This window comes from Odontomachus brunneus, unplaced genomic scaffold, assembly GCF_010583005.1.
Source record: "Odontomachus brunneus isolate Ranch 3 - 2012 unplaced genomic scaffold, Obru_v1 Obru_scaffold_149, whole genome shotgun sequence".
NCBI lineage: Eukaryota > Metazoa > Arthropoda > Insecta > Hymenoptera > Formicidae > Odontomachus > Odontomachus brunneus.
In genome coordinates, this window is record NW_022639599.1 from 168734 (window position 1) to 186506 (window position 17773).

The 17773-nt window shown below is 40.2% G+C and overlaps 3 protein-coding genes and 1 long non-coding RNA gene across 12 annotated transcripts in view; 1 reads left to right on the forward strand and 3 right to left on the reverse strand.

The window, feature by feature from the left end:
* Positions 1 to 5866: 5866 nt before the first annotated feature.
* On the reverse strand, positions 5867 to 7233 carry LOC116850581. Its single transcript, XR_004379378.1, has 2 exons — positions 7101 to 7233; positions 5867 to 6849 (listed from the first exon to the last, which is right to left on the reverse strand). It is a non-coding gene; the product is annotated as an uncharacterized LOC116850581 (long non-coding RNA).
* Positions 7234 to 7236: 3 nt separating this feature from the next.
* On the forward strand, positions 7237 to 11352 carry LOC116850576 (chitinase-like protein Idgf4). The gene is made up of 6 exons (XM_032829032.1): positions 7237 to 7385; positions 7871 to 8006; positions 8965 to 9215; positions 9401 to 9704; positions 10075 to 10237; positions 10590 to 11352. The coding sequence occupies exons 2-6, from the start codon at positions 7886 to 7888 to the stop codon at positions 11050 to 11052; spliced, it is 1302 nt and encodes a 433-aa protein (XP_032684923.1). The 5' UTR covers positions 7237 to 7385; positions 7871 to 7885; the 3' UTR covers positions 11053 to 11352.
* A 368-nt stretch (positions 11353 to 11720) lies between these two features.
* LOC116850577 lies at positions 11721 to 15528 on the reverse strand. The gene has a single exon (XM_032829033.1). The coding sequence runs from the start codon at positions 15490 to 15492 to the stop codon at positions 14662 to 14664; it is 831 nt and encodes a 276-aa protein (XP_032684924.1). The 5' UTR covers positions 15493 to 15528; the 3' UTR covers positions 11721 to 14661.
* Positions 15529 to 15544: 16 nt separating this feature from the next.
* The window catches only part of LOC116850570, a 61541-nt gene continuing 59312 nt past the window's right edge, over positions 15545 to 17773 (reverse strand). For 7 of the 9 annotated variants that reach the window (XM_032829011.1, XM_032829013.1, XM_032829010.1 and 4 more), the window contains 4 exons: positions 17436 to 17465; positions 16847 to 17096; positions 16346 to 16529; positions 15545 to 15720 (listed from right to left, as the gene is read on the reverse strand). In XM_032829011.1, the coding sequence (XP_032684902.1) occupies positions 15574 to 15720; positions 16346 to 16529; positions 16847 to 17096; positions 17436 to 17465 (611 nt within the window). In that variant the 3' untranslated portion in view covers positions 15545 to 15573. The remainder of the gene's footprint in view (positions 15721 to 16345; positions 16530 to 16846; positions 17097 to 17435; positions 17466 to 17773) is intronic. The other 2 variants (XM_032829019.1, XM_032829016.1) reach the window with 1 other exon arrangement.

Genomic DNA, 17773 nt, shown 5'->3' on the forward strand with positions numbered 1-17773 from the left:
TAAAGCTCGCTAATTAACATTCGCAGACGAACAGTGGCGAAATTGGCCAATATAATGGATCACGGAAAAAAGTAACAATCGGCGCGGGAGATCTGTTATTTATTATTTCATTCTTGCCGAAAACCTTAACTAATAACGACTTAACCGGTAAAAGGAATTATGTTAAGGAGTTTATTACGAGCGTAGCGTGAAATATTTTTGTTATAGTTCTAGATCTTAATTATATATACATATATACGAAGAAAGAAGATGCAAATGTACATAATGTTCTTTTCGTAATAAAAGTGAAAAAGAACACAAATCTTGATTTAACCTCGATTTAATCTCTCGCAATTTCCCTTTTCGAGAAACTTCCTTAATTTGGAAATTCCATGATAAACTTCCCTCCATCAGGATGTTTCAATCTGAAAATTGCGTGTAGGAAAACAAATAAACACATCCCTGGTAAAAAAAAGTTTATAAAGAACGATAGAAAAAAATTCTATTGTTCTATCGTTTTGAATATGAATTTTGGTTTATGAATTCATAAATGTGAATAGTATTCTATCGTATACAATAGAATACAATAGATAGTGATAGAATTTCTATCGTCAGTTTCCTATATAATACAAATAGAACCCGATTCTTATAGAACTAGATAAAATACGATAAGATTTATATCTGATGCTCGCGAATGCTGACGTTTGCGAACGATAGAGCTTATAGAAAACAATACAAATTGATAGAAATTCTATCGTTCTCAATCGTTCTCTATCAACTTTTTTTACCAGGGATAATATAAATGAACTTGAAACAAAGTTAATAGAACAAAGTAGATAACATAAGGTAAGGTAAATTTGAAAAAAGATAAACTTAAAAAAAGAGAAAGGAAAAGAAATAATATAACAAATGTGTATGTAAATAAAAATAAAACTATTTAAAACAATAAAGATTATTGATTAACGATTTCTATTTATAAAATTAAGATAATAATATTAATTTAACGAAAAAGAAAGATTAAAGCATGAAGCTTGTTGTTTATCACAAATTACTACCCAGACAATATAAACTTTCCAAGAGACGTTTTGAGAACGTCGTGGAAATGTCTAGAAAATATATAGGACGTGTTCAGGACGTTCACAAAACGTCTCATAAAGACATATGTTGTCTGGGTAGGTTAGGTTTAAATCACTAATAAAATTTGAATTAAAAGAAAAGAAAAGCGTGCATTTTCATGTACAAATATGATTAATAATATTTTTTAAATGAACTCTTACATTAAAACTTTCACTATGATATTTTAATAATTAAGATTTAACACCTTTTCTTTCTCAGAGCGTCCTTTCACTTCGATGACGATAGTCATACTCTTTTCTGCATTTGTCAACTCTTTCATGAATACATTATGTTTAATATTTTTTTATAATTTATCTTTGAACAAAAGACGTCTGATCCGTCATTGAGTGATACTACTTGATAAAGCGAAGATACGTCTGACATATTGTTTAGTCTCATATGACGACCCCAATTCCCCGTTCAGGAAAGTGGCGGCTCGTAGTGGAGACTTTGGTACTAATTTGCAGCCAATCAAAAATAACGGATCTAAAGCCAGCGGCACAATGCTTGTTTTCATGTTAGATCGCTTGCTGGATGGAAATACTCTGTTTTTATTGGTGCATTTCCATCTATTTTTAAAAATGCACCAATCAAAACAGAATATTTTCATCCAGCAAATAAATCAATATGAAAACAAGCATCGTATGCTGCTGGCTTTAGACCGCTTATTTGCATGTTTTGGAAATATTATCCGGAAACGTTGCTCTTTTCTGTCTTTATCTCACTTTCGTATCTCTTTCATTCCAACGCAGTGGGTGCCCGAGTGACGTTTTTCAACGCATCCTTTGCGCGCCAATAGTAGTTGATCGTTATTGCGATACCACGAACCTCATAAGTTGGCAATATTGCTCGGAAACCGTTACGACGCAACAGAAATAATGTATTCTACAAACCGTTGTTTCCGCCATTTCGATTCGCCGAATGCGAGTTTCGTGTCTAAATCATCGCCGAGAGTGTCGAATGTAAGTGTCACGCGTTCTCGCGACGAGATATTGTCAAATAATGACTCTTGCACACAGGACGCGGTAATGTTTGCCGCGCGGCGGAAGTTCGCGCGACATCCAATCAATATGGTGCTTTCTGTAATAACCTTCTAGCTCTTACGGAAAAACAACATATTCATTCGCGCGTCCTGTGTGCAGGAGCTATAAGTCCGGAATGGCATATTGCGGAACAGATAGTTTGAAATTTTGAGAAGAATTTACGCGCGGCGAGTTCGTGGTATTGATGGCGACTAAAAATGCGAGTCGTCAATTGTTGTGTTTCGCGTCACCGATCTGTTGGAGAAGAACATGAACGTGTTGAGAGTACCCTAAAAGTAAGTCTCGCACGTTCGTCGTACCGAAATATTGTCAATTACGTTTTCGGAATGGGTTTGTCGAGAACGGGCTGTCGGGAATTCCGAGAAAAGTATCGCACGTTCGTTATACGAAAATGAGAATTATCAATCTGTTAAAAGAGAGTGTTGTGTGCGAATAATGTCAGAAGTGTCGAAAGTAAGTCTCAACCAGAATACTAATGCCAGGATAGTGATATCAGTGTCAGGATGGCAATATCCATGTCACATGGTACCAGTGCCAAAATAGCAATATCAATGTCGGTGTTAAGATGGCAACATCAATGTCAGTGTCAAGATAGTAATTACAGTGCTAAGATGAGAATATCAGTGTTAATGCAATATCAGGGTTAAAATCCCAAGTGAATATTTAATGTGCCACGACGGAACAGAGGATGTTCGACTGGAAAGTCTCGATGGAGGACACAGAACATAAGAAAAAGTAGCGTGCGTAGTATTAAATTAAACTGCGTATTCTTACGAATTCGCTATATTTAATGACTCTTATGACTAACTTTCATAATTAATAGCTAGATAATAATTCGGCGTACAGAGCGAATACAAGCAAATAGCACGACAATAAGTTATTTTATTTTCAGATTCGCTCTTTTTGTCACCTGACATATTCAATTGCGTTTACTTGGTCAGTCTGTTACAAATTTTCGTGATTCAAATTTCGGCAATAAATAAAGATACGATTATACGAAAATTATTTATATCTTATTTATAGACTCTATTCAATGTATATTAGCTCCATTGCTACTACATAATGACATCACTTTTGCATCCCATTTTACCAATCAATCTTGATGTCAAGAAGAACAACTATACTTTAGATGCGCGCAACTCTCAGCTTTCCAACAAAAAGCGATAAGTCATCGAGAGAGCGTAATTCAATATGATCATCGTGCCTTGTTTTGTAGACTTCCGAGAAACTTCGGATAGGACTTCTTGGAAAACTTCAATATTCTCTTATTTGATTCAAACCAAGTCCTTTTAATATTAAAGATCGACTAGTAAAATAGGAACAAGAACATATGTCCCAAGCTAAGCCTTCACGAAATATACATAATTCGTATGTTTGCTATGCATAAAGTTCAATTGATGTTTTAATCGAGTTGCATTCTATAGGACGCTCTTCGAAATTATCAAGCGAGATCAATACTACAATACCCCTTGCTTATATATTATAACTTTCTGAATAAATAATACCAACGCATGAAGCTAATGCGAGTTGCATGAAGATTACTTTACTATTATTGTAAAAAAAATTCTTATTAATGAAAATTCTATTGTATAACATAGTGTTACATCTGCAAGATGGGCAGTCAAATTTCGACGTAAATTTCTCAAGAACGCGTGACCCGCCATTAATATGGATTGTGTAACAAATGCTTGTTACAAAGTAGAAGAGATTTTTGCCTTCGAAATTTTTCTGTAGTGCATTTGGAATTTCATCTATCTGTCACATGACAAATTTTCGGCGCTTATTACTCGAGAATGATCGGACCATGTGATCGGACGGGAATGCGGTTTCCATGGCGATGACTTATTTTCGTCGGAGAACAATGTCATACGTTCCAAATTTTTCACGCGCACACCTGAATTTTCACCTGTTTGTCATAACAAACTTTCGGAGTTTATTACTCGAGAATATGTGATCGGACGGAAATGCGGTTTTTACTATAATGACTTATTTTGATAGTAGAACATACTTTTCAAATTTTTCTTGCGCATTTTAACTTGTTTATCACATGACCAACTTTCGGGGCTTATCATTCGAGAACGCGTGACTGAACGGGAATGCAGTTTCCACGACGATGACTTATTTTGATAGGAGAACAGTGTCATAGGTTTCAAATTTTTCTCGCGCATATCTGGATTTTCACCTGCTTGTCACATGACAAATTTTCGGCGCTTATTAGTCGAGAACGCGTGATCGGATGGAAATGCGGTCTTCACGGCGATGACTTATTTTGATAAGAGAACAATGTCATACGTTTCAAATTTTTCTTGCGCACACCTAGATTTTCATCTACCTATCATGCAACAAACTTTTCTGGTTTATTACTCGGAAATTCGATTTATGATGGATATTCCCTTATAGAAATATCATACTAAGAATCATTGATAATTACTTATTATCCAGTATTTTTAATACTGAAAATAAGTAATTATCAATGATTCTTAGTATGATATTTCTATAAGCGTCGTGTCGACCTTGTTAGTTGATTTATATGATCTATATAACTGTATACTACAATATCACATTAGTTGCTCTTAGTCAAGTTACTCAGACGTGTATTATGTAAGGCGATACCAGTATCTTGCATTTCCATCGATTCTTAGAACCGTTGTAAATGTTGTTGTGTCTTTTTCCTCTTAAAAGATTTGCGAAGCTACGTCGCCTTTGCACTAGGAGGAGTCTTTGAAAGAACCTTGCGGACGTTGAACACATCAAACAGCATGAGTTTCTAGTGCAAGTGCTGAGTCAATTAAAATATTTATTTCGATTTTCTGTCTTCCTCGACAGTAAACCCGTTACTTTCTACGGCGACAGCGTTGTACGAATGCTATCAGAACGCGGGAGCAAAGATTATATGTAATGACACAACGGTTACTTGGTTGATGAATAATTTGTTTCTTTTATATGTAATAAAGTCAGTAATAAACATAAATATTATATCGAGCTGATTTTCTTCACCGATCTTCATATATTCCGACATTCGATGTTCGCGATATATTTCTGTTAATGATTAACTTTTGTGAAAAAATTATTTTTGTGATTAAATTTTTGTGAGTATTTGAAAATTCTGCTCGTCGATATCTCATAGTGGTAGAGACTAGACCGGAGTTTGCTTGCGGATCGTCGTAACTTTTTTGTTCGCTTTTTATTAGCATGGAAACTTCTTTTCGCCGTGTTCGTATCATATTTATCACGGATTTCCAGAAGGCACGCTTATGTTAGAAATACGCTTTCACGTTAGTCATGCGGGTCACGAGGGATGATGCTTTACTTTAACCTTTAACCCGAGTTATCATTGTAGACCTTATTCTCGCTGAACTAAGCGGCAGGCATTTGACAGGGGAAGAAAGTGGAATCAAGAACGCAATCATACCATATTCGTCTGTGCGCGATCGCACGTTTTAATCTTTTTTAACGTGATGATTCCCTTTGGTTATCAAATGGTCCTACGATAATCCTCTCATATATAGAATCCGCGCTGCTGAACAAATCCAGCGAATATCTGATGAAAAATTACACGTTTTAATCCTCTCGCAACGAGTCTATTGAAAAAGCATCGATTCGAGGTGCTTTTGTTGAATCACTTACGTTCCGAAAAAATTTTGAGAACCATCAAAATCTGTGGTGCTCTACGAGGTTTCATGATTTTGCCATCAAATGTTATGTAATGTTGTAATTTTAATCCGTAATGCTAATTAAATAATGATTATTATTAAAAAAAATTCATAACACTTTTCTATATCTGTTATAACTAATAATGTATATATTGTCAAACATCGTCTCTCTTATTGCTTTCTTATTGCTTAATAAGCAACAGTGTCGCAATGCTCGAAAAAGTGTGTACATGTCATCGTGCTTGCTTGTATGTATGAGCACATCACACGATCGTGTCCAATTATCCTGTTGTGCGCCTCTTTGAGAAGATTAGAAGAGCTCACGCTCCAATGACCTTCACGTGTGGATACGTGACCGCGTTGAGTCAGTTTCCCGTGAATAATAAATAAATTAAGAGCGATTTAATAGGAATAGTATTGATCTTGCTCTGTATAATTACTGATATAAATATAATTACTAATATATAATTACTAATATAAATTAATTATACTTAATATTAAGATATGAAGAAGAAACAATATACATAAGAAGTATACATAAGAAACAATAAACAATATGTATGAGAATTAAAATAAGTCGTGTACGAATTTCGTACACGGAAAATCGTAATGGATAAAATAAAAGTAAAAGGGAAACTTGTCGAGCGAATTCGCGAAGTACAAAGTAGGACACTCATAGTTTCACGAGACAAATTTTTCCGTTGATATTTTTTGGCTTGGCTGCTTCTCTCGGAGGGTATACATTTACTTTTAGTCTGTGATTTTAGCTGATCGCGATAGTCCCATGTTCACTCGACCGTATTCAGTGTGCCGCGTTAACGTCATTTGCAAATCAAAAGATATCGTCAATGCAAACGTGTGAGTTTTATACTCGAGGATATCCGCCTCGGAATAAAATCGGAAAAACACCACGAGTTGTTTTTGTATGCATCAGCAGTCGATCCTTCGAAGCCTACAGGGATAAAGTCTCACCTCGAAATTCGATATCTTTCAGAGGAAAGATTTACGGGGAGTGTCACAAGCAGAATCTCTCCAAGCATACGTTATATAGCTGACGCCTGTTAACAAAAAAAAGTTAAAAAAAAAATATATATATATAAATTATAACAACTATTAAACAATTTAATACGAACAAGCAACGTCATCGAGATAAATTTTACAAGAAATATATTAAAATCAAATTTTACAAATGAATGTGTTTTTGAGAAATGTACGATCGGATATCACGTTCCCTGAGAAGGAAAGAATGATCATGGGTCACTTTTCTGCCTATCGTCCGGGTACGGAGAATATAGTAATCGCTAATTACACAAATAGTATCGGTATATGTCATGTATACTGATGACGATACTTTTCGCAACCTCCGACCTTGGCGTTTGCGGTGTGCGTGAGTTACGAACGTTCATCTGACGAATTCACGAACGAGTGCACCTCGATTGTATGTACCAACACGACGACAAGACTCGCTTGTGAGCTATCACTGGACTGACGTAATATCGGCAGGCCCCACTACGCGAACCGAAGAACGGATCGAGGTTTCAAAGTCCTTAACAAGGAGCAACGGCGCGCCAGTACGCTCCGGTCGTTACTGAAGGTAAGACGTGAATAAAAATAAGACGCATGTAGAAAAAGAAGTTCTCAAACGTTCGGAAATTAGGCGAAAAATCTCTACTGAATGAAAAGAAAAAATTGCTCCGATGAAAAATAAAGAATGTAATATCTTCGAGCCAATCTCTCACATTAAGTAAAGAATTGAAATCGCGACCGTTAAACACACTTGAGTGTTAACTTGAAACATTTCAAATAATAGAGAATGAGCAAATGACACATCGTGAGACGTGTAAGCACCATTAAATGTCGCTTTCTCAAGAGAGACAGTTTGACCTCTTACGTAGTTTCGTGTGTCGCGCCGCGGTCATGGTTGTGTCACGTCTTCGACTACTCAAACATCTCGGTTCACCATCGTGGAAACTGAAGACCGTCGGAGTGTTATCGAATTAGCTCAGCAGTTCGCGTGACGCAAAGTAAAGCTGATTTAATAGCGCTCGGTTGATCGGATTAATTATGAGCGCGTTATAGTTCTAGACAGCGAGGATGAAGACGTTGCTCTTGACCATTTTCTCGGTGCTGTGCATCCAAGCAGTGCTCGGTGTCGATCCTTACGAGCACAGCAAAGTGGTATGCTATTGGAATAGTACCGCCTATGACAGACAAGGTGAGTCTCGTCGTCAATTTACGTTCATTACTCACGCTCCGTCTTGAAGTTCTTTGAAAGAATATTTACGTGACACTTAAGGAAAATATAAAAGATCCTCCAACCGTTCCTTATTATTGGACGGTTGTCTTTCATTAACACACATGTGTGTTGTGCGCGACGTGCGATATAATAAACTGCTTATGACTCACAGTCACAGTGTGAGAATGTAGTGACTGTTAAAATTAAAATAAATCCATGTAAACACGATTAAGTCAATACAGACAATCGAAAGTTATTTTCGTATCAAAACAACAGGAAAAATTAATCTCTTATTTGCGGATTGTTCTTCTTTAAAACTTGTGACTTCAGTAAACACGATGAATTCACATCGATTTTCACAAACTGGTGTTTATTTAAGAGTAAATTCGATCTGTGTACAAAGGTCAATTGATAACGACTTTCAATGTTGTTTCGTACTTGATTGATAGGATTATTTTCCGCCGCATCCTCTTTTCTATCTCTCTTGTTTACAATAATTATAAGATTATCACATTTATATTTGTAAATGATTTCGCGGTAATTTCTCCAATATATGTCTTGTACATTGTAGACAGTTGAAACATTTCGGCTGTATCGCTGACTCGTATTTACCAGAGTGTTTGTCGTATTACGTTTATATGACGATAAACGTTATAAAGGTCAATCTATTTTGAATGGTAAGGTAAATCTGGAACTTGGAAATTCCAAATTAGCGAATATACATAACTGAAGAGTCGTTCATCTAAATACTCGCGTTTCACACAATTGCGTTTTCTGGCATGCAATTTTAATGAGTTTTAAAAGTCTCGACAGTAGTTTAACGATTATCGTGTTTGTAACACGGTCGTATATCTTTATAGTCCACTCTAAGTCTATGTCATTCGTCATCATAATAAAAATATGAGATACTGAAAACTTTCGTCTTACTTTGGACAAGGTCCAGCAAAGTTCCAACTGGAAGACGTCAAACCCGCTTTGTCCCTATGCACACACCTAATCTACGGATATGCTCACATTAATTCCGACTTCGAGATCGTACCTGGTTCCGTAAACTTAGACACCGGCTCGGGCTACTCCTATTATCGATTGGCCACGCAACTAAAGCGCACGTACCCCGATATAAAAATCTACCTGAGCGTCGGAGGGAATTCTGACCCTTACGATGAGGAGCACAAATATCTCGTGTTGGTGAGTGCGTATTCACGTCGTTAAAGTGAGAGGTTGTCGATATTTAAAAATAATACTTAAATAAAGATTAAAATGTATCCACTCGGAGCAGAAATATAAATGATATAGAATAGAAAAAAGACAATGAGAGTAACAAAAGAACGATTCACAGAGAAGAATAATTAAGATTTTTGGGGTTGTCTTAGACCGAGACTTCGGAGAGCAGAACGAAATTCATCAATTCTGTGAATCGTTTGCTGAATGACTACGACTTCGACGGGATCGACTTGGCATGGCAATTCCCACCTGTCAGGCCCAAGAAGCAACGTAGCACTCTTGGTTCTTTCTGGCACGGTCTCAAGAAGAAGTTGGGCTATGGGAAATTCAAGGACGACAAGGAGCAAGAGCATCGCGACGGTTTCACTATTCTGGTTCGTGACCTCAAGACGCAACTCAGGCCGCGACTTAAATCTTTGACTGTCACGGTGTTGCCTCACGTGAACGCTAGTGGTTCGTATATTAGTCAGAAAATTAATTCAATAATGTTTGAAATTAGCAATCCGAAATCACAGTACTAAATATCTATAATCAATATTAAGCCAAGCTTATTATTTTATTTTTGTAAAAATACCAGACACCAATTCGAATTATTGGGTCAAGAAGAGGTCAATTCGATTTTCAATAAATGCTTTTTACGACAGAGATATAAGAATACCATTAGAATATTGATGAAGAATCGTGAAACAACCGATAGCGATTACTTGATTGATGAATAATGTTTGTATCTATCACAAATGAACGCGATAAAGTTAAATTAATTGACCCAAAAATCGATCCAAATTTTTCGACCGTGGATTTTGATTGTTTCTCTCGTTGACAGTGTATTATGATGCGAGACTGTTGGCCCCCAACATCGATGCCGTGCATCTCTTCACTTTCGACCAGAAAACACCGGAATATAATGCGAAGGAAGCAGACTTCCCAGCGCCGATTTATAGCAGTTACGGACGCGTACCAGAAGATAATATCGATGTTTCCACGAGGCAAGTCTTACTGCCACACATTTGTTACTTCTTCTAAATTTCGCGATATCATATGAGATTGATAAATTATATTTGACAATATCTCAGACTATCTCCAACTATTTCAAAATATCTTAAACTGCTCCTCGGAAAATGTCGGAGAATCTATCAAGAAATATCCGAAGTGAAGTTTCAGAACTTGTTTGTAGTTCGAATAAGTTGTCTTCACGGTGGCTTGCAAGTCGCGACGACCCTTTCTTTCCATTCTCAGACTCGTAACACGCGTTCCTACAAAATATCGCGGTGGTGACAGTTGGAATCCGAGGACCCAGTCTTTCGAGTTTTGTGAAACAAACTTTACACTTTTTCTCAGGTATTGGTTGGAGAACGGTACTCCCGGTAGCAGGATTGTCGTTGGCATTCCGACATATGCTCGCACGTGGAAGTTGACGTCCGAAAGCCAGATTTCCGGCGTGCCGCCCATCGTGACTGACGGTGCGGGCGCTCCAGGACCTCACACCAATGAACCAGGAGTGCTATCCTACGCCGAGATGTGTGCCAAATTGACTGAACACGCTGCAGGTCGACTACGACGCGTTAGTGACCCGTCCAAGAAGTACGGTAGCTACGCTTATCAAGCATACAATAGCGACACTGGCGAGGAAGGAATCTGGGCAGGATACGAGGACCCGGACACTGCCGGCAACAAAGCCGCGTTCGTCAAGTCGAAGGGACTCGGCGGTGTGGCGATCGTGGACCTGTCTTTGGACGATTTTAGAGGTGTTTGCACCGGCGACAAGTATCCAATTATCCGGGGAGCCAAGTACAAGCTGTAAAGAGGCGAATCTGCGAGAGTTGATCGTGCTCGGAGTCACTGAAGAACGCTTGAGGAGATTTCGTGGGCCTCGCGAGTCACATTTTATATCAGAGATGAATTCTTATTTTTTCGAACAGGGATTGTATTTACACGCATTGTTGTCACGTTAGTTCGAGCAAATTATCGGGCTTATTTTTCTGAGATTGAGAGAGAACTTTTAATGAGAGAACTTTTTGCGAGATTATAACGTCGACAGAGTTCGTAGTTGCTACTCGTTACTTGTGACCGTAATCAAAAATATAATGCTGCTTTCCCATTATACGTGGAATTTGTTTTAATCCCTAACTGCTTTTTAGAGAAGGATAACTCGCTACAAAAATAGACGAATTGATGCAAGTTGTTGAGAAAGAGAGAAAAAGAAAAAAAGAGAGATTCCAGAGTTACCATCGCGATGTTGTTACTTTGATATTCGCGTTAGCTTTTCTGCTCTTTTCGATTTTGCAATCAATCGAGTGAGCAATTTTATGAGACAACATTCTGTGCGAGATTTCTCGCACCAGATTCGTCTATTTTTTGCAAGGTAAGAAAACACGAGAGAAGGAAATCATAAGAGACATCAGCTTCGAAAGAGATGAAGGATAAAAGGGAAAAGGATAGTTGGAGCAAATTAATGAATCTACATACATGTATATGATATATATATATATTTATATAGATAATATATTTTTCGTGCAGTCTATTTTTCCGATGAAACGATACATTTGCACGGGTGTATAGCAAAGGTTCTCTTGTAAATAGACTAGACTTATTAACATATCCAACATTGAGGATTACGTCACACCAGATACAGTTAATCCGCAACCATTTTCAAACGCCAGTCGAATCGAATTTTCTCTCTCGTCGGCACAGTGAATTTGAAATAAAAGTAAAAAAAAAAAACAACAGAAGAAGAGAAGAAAGAAAGAAGGACGCACACACAATGACTCAAAGCGGAACGTCGTGTTTACTCAGCGCGCGATCCATATCGATCGCCTGATCACCGCCTACCGCTATCGTGCTGATGAACGCAATCGTGCCGATAAATTATGCGCTCGTCGTTTCTTTCCGGATTTGCATAACACATAACTCTTACGAAATACTGGGCGTGGTAAAGTTGGAACAGCTTACTTCTCTATGCGCTACAGTTAATAATTCGACAGACACATTAACGAAGGAAGGGCACTCCAATAAGAACAAGACAGTACAATGTAACGTATAATGAAACAATATTTCTCTCCCGCTGTCTGATCCCGCTCGACACTTAGAACTACGATTATCTTATCTCGATTCGCGGGTTCGCGCGCGTCAAAATCGGACGAAGCTCTCGCTGGCGCGGCACGGAGGTCGACGGTGGTCCTCCTTCGTGACAGTTGAGCGATTGAAAAAAAAATGTCATGTGACACGGAAATTGTCACTCGAGGAATAACTAAGAGGCAGGTGGCTCGCTGTCCCGACGGAAACACTTTCGAGACTTTACCACGACGACTCTCGTGTTCCCCCGTTCCTTCAATGAGTGCGATCATCCATTGCGCGACTTGAACGTGCGTGCACGGTGAACACACGCGAATCGACTTGCCTCCCTCGTAACGTTCGTTCGCGGACAGGGGGTTCTTGTCTTACACTATATGCGTGTGAGCGTCTACGACACGACGAAGGGGAGTGCGTCTCGAAACATCGCGCCATGAATTTACGTCAACGACTCGCACACTTGTTTATACTTAATACTGGAACGTTCATTCAAATGCTTAGGTTTTTATAGGCTTTATGCTGTTGCGACGCTATATGGCACTTGGATTACGCGTGTACATCCGTTTTCTTGTAGGTACTTGCTGCTCCTCTATCTCTCACTCTCTTTCTCTCTCTGGACGATTACCGTTAACGAGACAACACGAAGGGCCAAGCGAACGAAGGAAGTACGTTATACATATATTCGTGCGAAATTTCAGCTGCTCTCTTAAGTATCACGTCGTATACATGCATTGTCAATTTGTTAACGCGATAATACTCTGCTGAATGTTGATCCACAAATCAGTAGTCCACACGCGGTCTTAGAAATCATGACCATGTGACAATTTAAACTTGTAAGCTACAGCTTCGTAAAGATAAAATTTAGCAAAGGATACATAATTTAGAATAAAGATAAATTCTGTGCGAAACGATTATAGCCAATGATCGGCGATGTGAAAAGAAAATCCGCGTTTCGAATGTAATTTATACGATGTCATTGTTCGGATGAGATTGAAATAATTCTGATAAATGCGACGTACCTCCTGCGTCCACTCGTCTCTCCGATCACAAACGAGCGAATCGCAAAGCCGCCGTTAATCATTTTCGCGTCCGACAGAATAACAGCCCGTCGGTATTCTCGATATAAAAAATAATTCGGAGCGGTGCTGTGTCGTAAAACTTGGGAGGAGCTCGCGACTTGGCGTCCGCGATGATCCCAGGCAGTTTAGTGGAATGAAATTGGTTTTACTTTCTCTTCTCTCTCCTTTTTCCCTTTCTAATCTTTTACCTTCTTGTTTTCTTTCTATTTTTTTTTCTTTCTATTTTTTTTTCTAAATTTACGAGTTTTGGTTCGTTTTTGCGCGGTACAGGTGGTACAGGTGGTATATACGAACGACTAGCTCCGCGCATTGTACATCTGCACGGACACAAAGTGCATCAAGTGAAACGAAACGAGACGTGGTAATCCGCACACCGAAATGCAACACGTTAACAACAAACGATCGTCGTCCGTCAAGGATCTTTTCTATTTTCTTTATATATATTTTTTAAAATTTTTCTTCTTTTTTCTTTTGGAATTTCTTCAATGGACCGACATTGACCACTTCGTCCTATAAAAGTAAAAACATCCGATCAAAGCAACAAGGGGAATATTAGATCTCGGAGTGTCTAAATAGCGGATCGGATACGCGGCTGGCAGGTGGATCTCTCTATTTCTAAACTGATCGACGGTAGAACGTAACGACAGGGTCTCAAGGAGGAAATGGTTTCTGCCTTTCTAAGACGCTCGCGCGCGTTATCGAGGCCGTGATGTCCGTCGAAGAACGGAGAGCGTGGTGTTTCGAGTTTTTTTGGTAAGAAAACATGCCGCAATTATTACGCCGAAACGGCTCACTCTCTCTCGCGCTGAACAAAATTGAAACAAAGACCCGAACGCACGCGAGTAATTTTCCCTTATTTCTTTTTCCTCTTTTCTTCTCGCGCTATTGTTTTCGTCAATTTGTACTTGGTCGCGTTTTCGTGTCGCAGGATCCGCCTATAAAATGCGAAACACATGTGCTACAACGAATGTAAACACCTAGGTGAACGACGGCGGTTTGATCTCGAGAATACTAGAAACAGATTCCACGCCTCGATCCCCGCGACTCCACTAACCGCGAGTAATGCCCGGAAGCGGGATATTCCAGATACGAGTGTATCAGTGTCCTACGTGTTTTTCTTTGTTTTCTTTTTTTGTCCCTAAGGAGTCTGTTACACGCTTTACTTACTTGACTTATTAATTTATTATTACCTTTGTTTGCTTTCCTTTTTTATCTTCTTTTTAAACTTCTTTTTTAAACCTCTTTCGTTTTAACTCTAACTTCTACATGACGGAACATCGTTTGATGTTGTACCTATTATCTTGGTCCACATTGTTAATGCTGAGTACCTTAAGAAGCCTCTCCGTGTCCTTAAAGCCGTGCCTGCTGCGCTGCTGCTGCTTCATCAACATCATTGTCGCCGCGGCCGCGGCCGCGGTCTTCTTCTTCTTCTTCTTCTTTCTCTTCGTCTGAGGTAGCGTTAGCTCCAGCATCTGCTCGAGTCGCAGACGGATAGGCCAACCGGCGCCGTCCTCGCCGGCGCGCTCCTCCACGTCCCGGTAAGCGTAGCTCGACGTGTTAGGCTGCTGATCGCGCTGATGTTGCTCCTGCCACCACCACGGGTTCTTGTACGATATTGCGCTCGCCTGATCCTGCAGAACCTGTTCCCGATGATCTGGCTCATCGGCCGATTCCTGCGGAAGATGTTCGTCGGCCGCCATCAACCTCCTGGGTTGCACGAAGGAGTCGTGGACGCGAACCGGCCGGGCCAACGAGGACCTCTTCTTGGCTGGTGTCAGGTGGGCGGACTGATGCCTCGATAGGGACTTAGACAAGCTGCTCCTGCCGTTGCGAATCTTCTTCATATCGTCGAGCGGAGGCGACGACACATCCTTGCCGTACAACGCCATGCTTGTGGTGGGTAAACGACGTGCGCCGCGAATTCGACTAACGACGCCGCTGCCGCCACTGTTTTTGCTGACACTGCCGCTGTTGTTGTTGTTGCCGCTGCCGCTGATGTTACCACTAGGATTGCCGAAGTCCGCGTGACGGCATTGCTCGGCGCACTGCAGGCAATCGTAGTACTTCTCGGCGACGTGACGACGCGTAGACATTGAGAAGCGATCTCGCAGGTCGACGTACCGACGGCGCTCGCTCACATGCGTGTTACCGCGTATGCCTTGGTAAGGCTGCTGTCACACTTCCTGCAGGTACTTGAGGGGGCAGAGGATCTCCTTGTAGAGCACGTCGCCCTCCTTGCCCGTGTGGTCGGCGGACCGTACGTCCGCGGCGCACCTCACCATCGCCACGCCGTCCACCTCGTCGCCGACTTGGATGACGATCTGCGTATGTAAACGTACATAAACGTGGCGTAAACAAAGAGGCAAGGTCGAGTTCTGGCTCGTTGGGAAATCTTCCCGTGTAAGTCGCGTCGGGATCTTGAAAATGAAAAATACCCGCAAAGCGGCCGCAAGAGCAAGAGCGATCTCTTTTCCTCTTGACGTAGAGAGCGTTTATGTTGAAGATTTAAAAATAAAAGAGAGAGATCTTATGTAAATGTTATGGGTTTAGGAAGGGTTTACGTTGAGATACGTGATTGTATTAGGGATTCCAAAGCGGCACATAAAATTCCCGTAAGCGTAGCTGTACCTGAGTTTACATAGCAAACATCGGTTGAGAAAGAGGATTATTTCTTCAGTAAGGATTAGTTCTTCAATAATGTGATACGGTTTTCTTTTTTCTTGCGACAAAGAATTCTGTAATGAAAACGTGAGTAAGATCTTATTTGAGAAATTACACGTGCACTTCTCGTTTTGTAGAAGTCAGGATTTAATTACTGAGGCATTTGAACGTCGAAGATCGATGAATCGAGAAAGAAAACGGCGACCTCATTAAGGAAACTGGACTACCCGGACAAAAAGGAATTCGTGGGTGCGCGTGGAATAATTAAAAGTTCTTCTGCAATACCTGGTCTCGTAAGAGAGTGGTCTGATCGGCCAGCTGTAGGTTGCGCGTGACTTGAAGGGTCCTCTGACCGGATTCGACTCGCATAACATACGCGCTCGGGAAATAACCCGCGCGGCCACCGAGACACTTGCCCTTCCACCAATCCTTTTCCGACTTGTCGATCACTGTAACCTTATAACCGGCCCTGCAATCACAAGTAACACGTTCTCAAGTCAACTTGCGCAATTATACATTTACACGATTCAGCTAAACAACTAAGCGATCGTTAGGGACAACTCGCAGATCATTTACAGAAAATTTTAAAAACGCTACAATAAAAAGATAATTAAAATTTGTAGTAAGCTAAGCACAACCCAAGCTTAGAAATTGTTAATATGCAATATCAAGCATAAAAGTTTTTGCGATGTAAGAATTTTAATTTATACGTGGAACAAGATTCTATTTTACAACTGGAACGTTTTATTTTCTATTAGAAACACGTAACACTGATCGAGGACTTACTTCAGGTCCAGCTCGTCTCGGTGTCGCGCCTCGAAGTTGTACAAAACGACGTAGAGGTTGTTCGGCGGCAGTACTCGTTTGCCAGGCGGATTCAGGTGGTTCTGATTGTTCGTGTGCGGCGACGGGCACGGCGACGTGCTCGCCGACGAATACGACTTCTCGTTCTCGTCCGGCAGCTCCATGCTCGACATCCTGATGGCACTCCTCACATGCTTGTGCATATTGTGGCTCTGACCCGGGCTGCAGGGCGCTGCAAAACGATATTATTCGCATGCGAGCTCGCGAGCTCGTACAGTCGAAAGACTACTAGGTTGCTACATGTGAAATGGCCGTTTCGTGTGTATCGAGCTTCGGGTAGAAATACATTTCAGGGGGGAGTTAAGTGTCTTAAGTGGGGCCCGCTCAAATGCGTTCTCTACGTATTTCTTTGAAAATAAAAACACATGATTGATCTCATTTCGATGAAGTGCAGGAGTCCATCAAAAAGGGGGGAGGTGAACGTGGGTAGGTAAGGGTAGTGAAGGTGGATGGGTAAGTAAGAGAGGGTTGAACGGGGCAGGAATTACATATATCAAAAACTCTTTCGCACCTTCATATCGTAGTTGTTGAATTCTGCGTACTGAAATTTATTATTCTGACGTTAATACGATTCTCTTTGAAGAGGATGTCGATTGTTTTATATTACGAGTTGCGACTACAACGTCAAGTTTCGAACGTTTGCCTCTCTGGTAAGGGAAAAATTACGCTAGTTAGTTAAATTCTGGCGCGTTGCATCAGTTTCGTCGCAAATCGTAAGAATAGAGAGGCATTACTTTTTCAAAACAACCAAAGCGTGTGTGTATGTGTGTGTTGCTTCGTACGAAGTAAGAGCGTCACGTCGCTCTGACGTGAATTAAGAGTGCTGAATGGAGTTCACCAATTTACTTT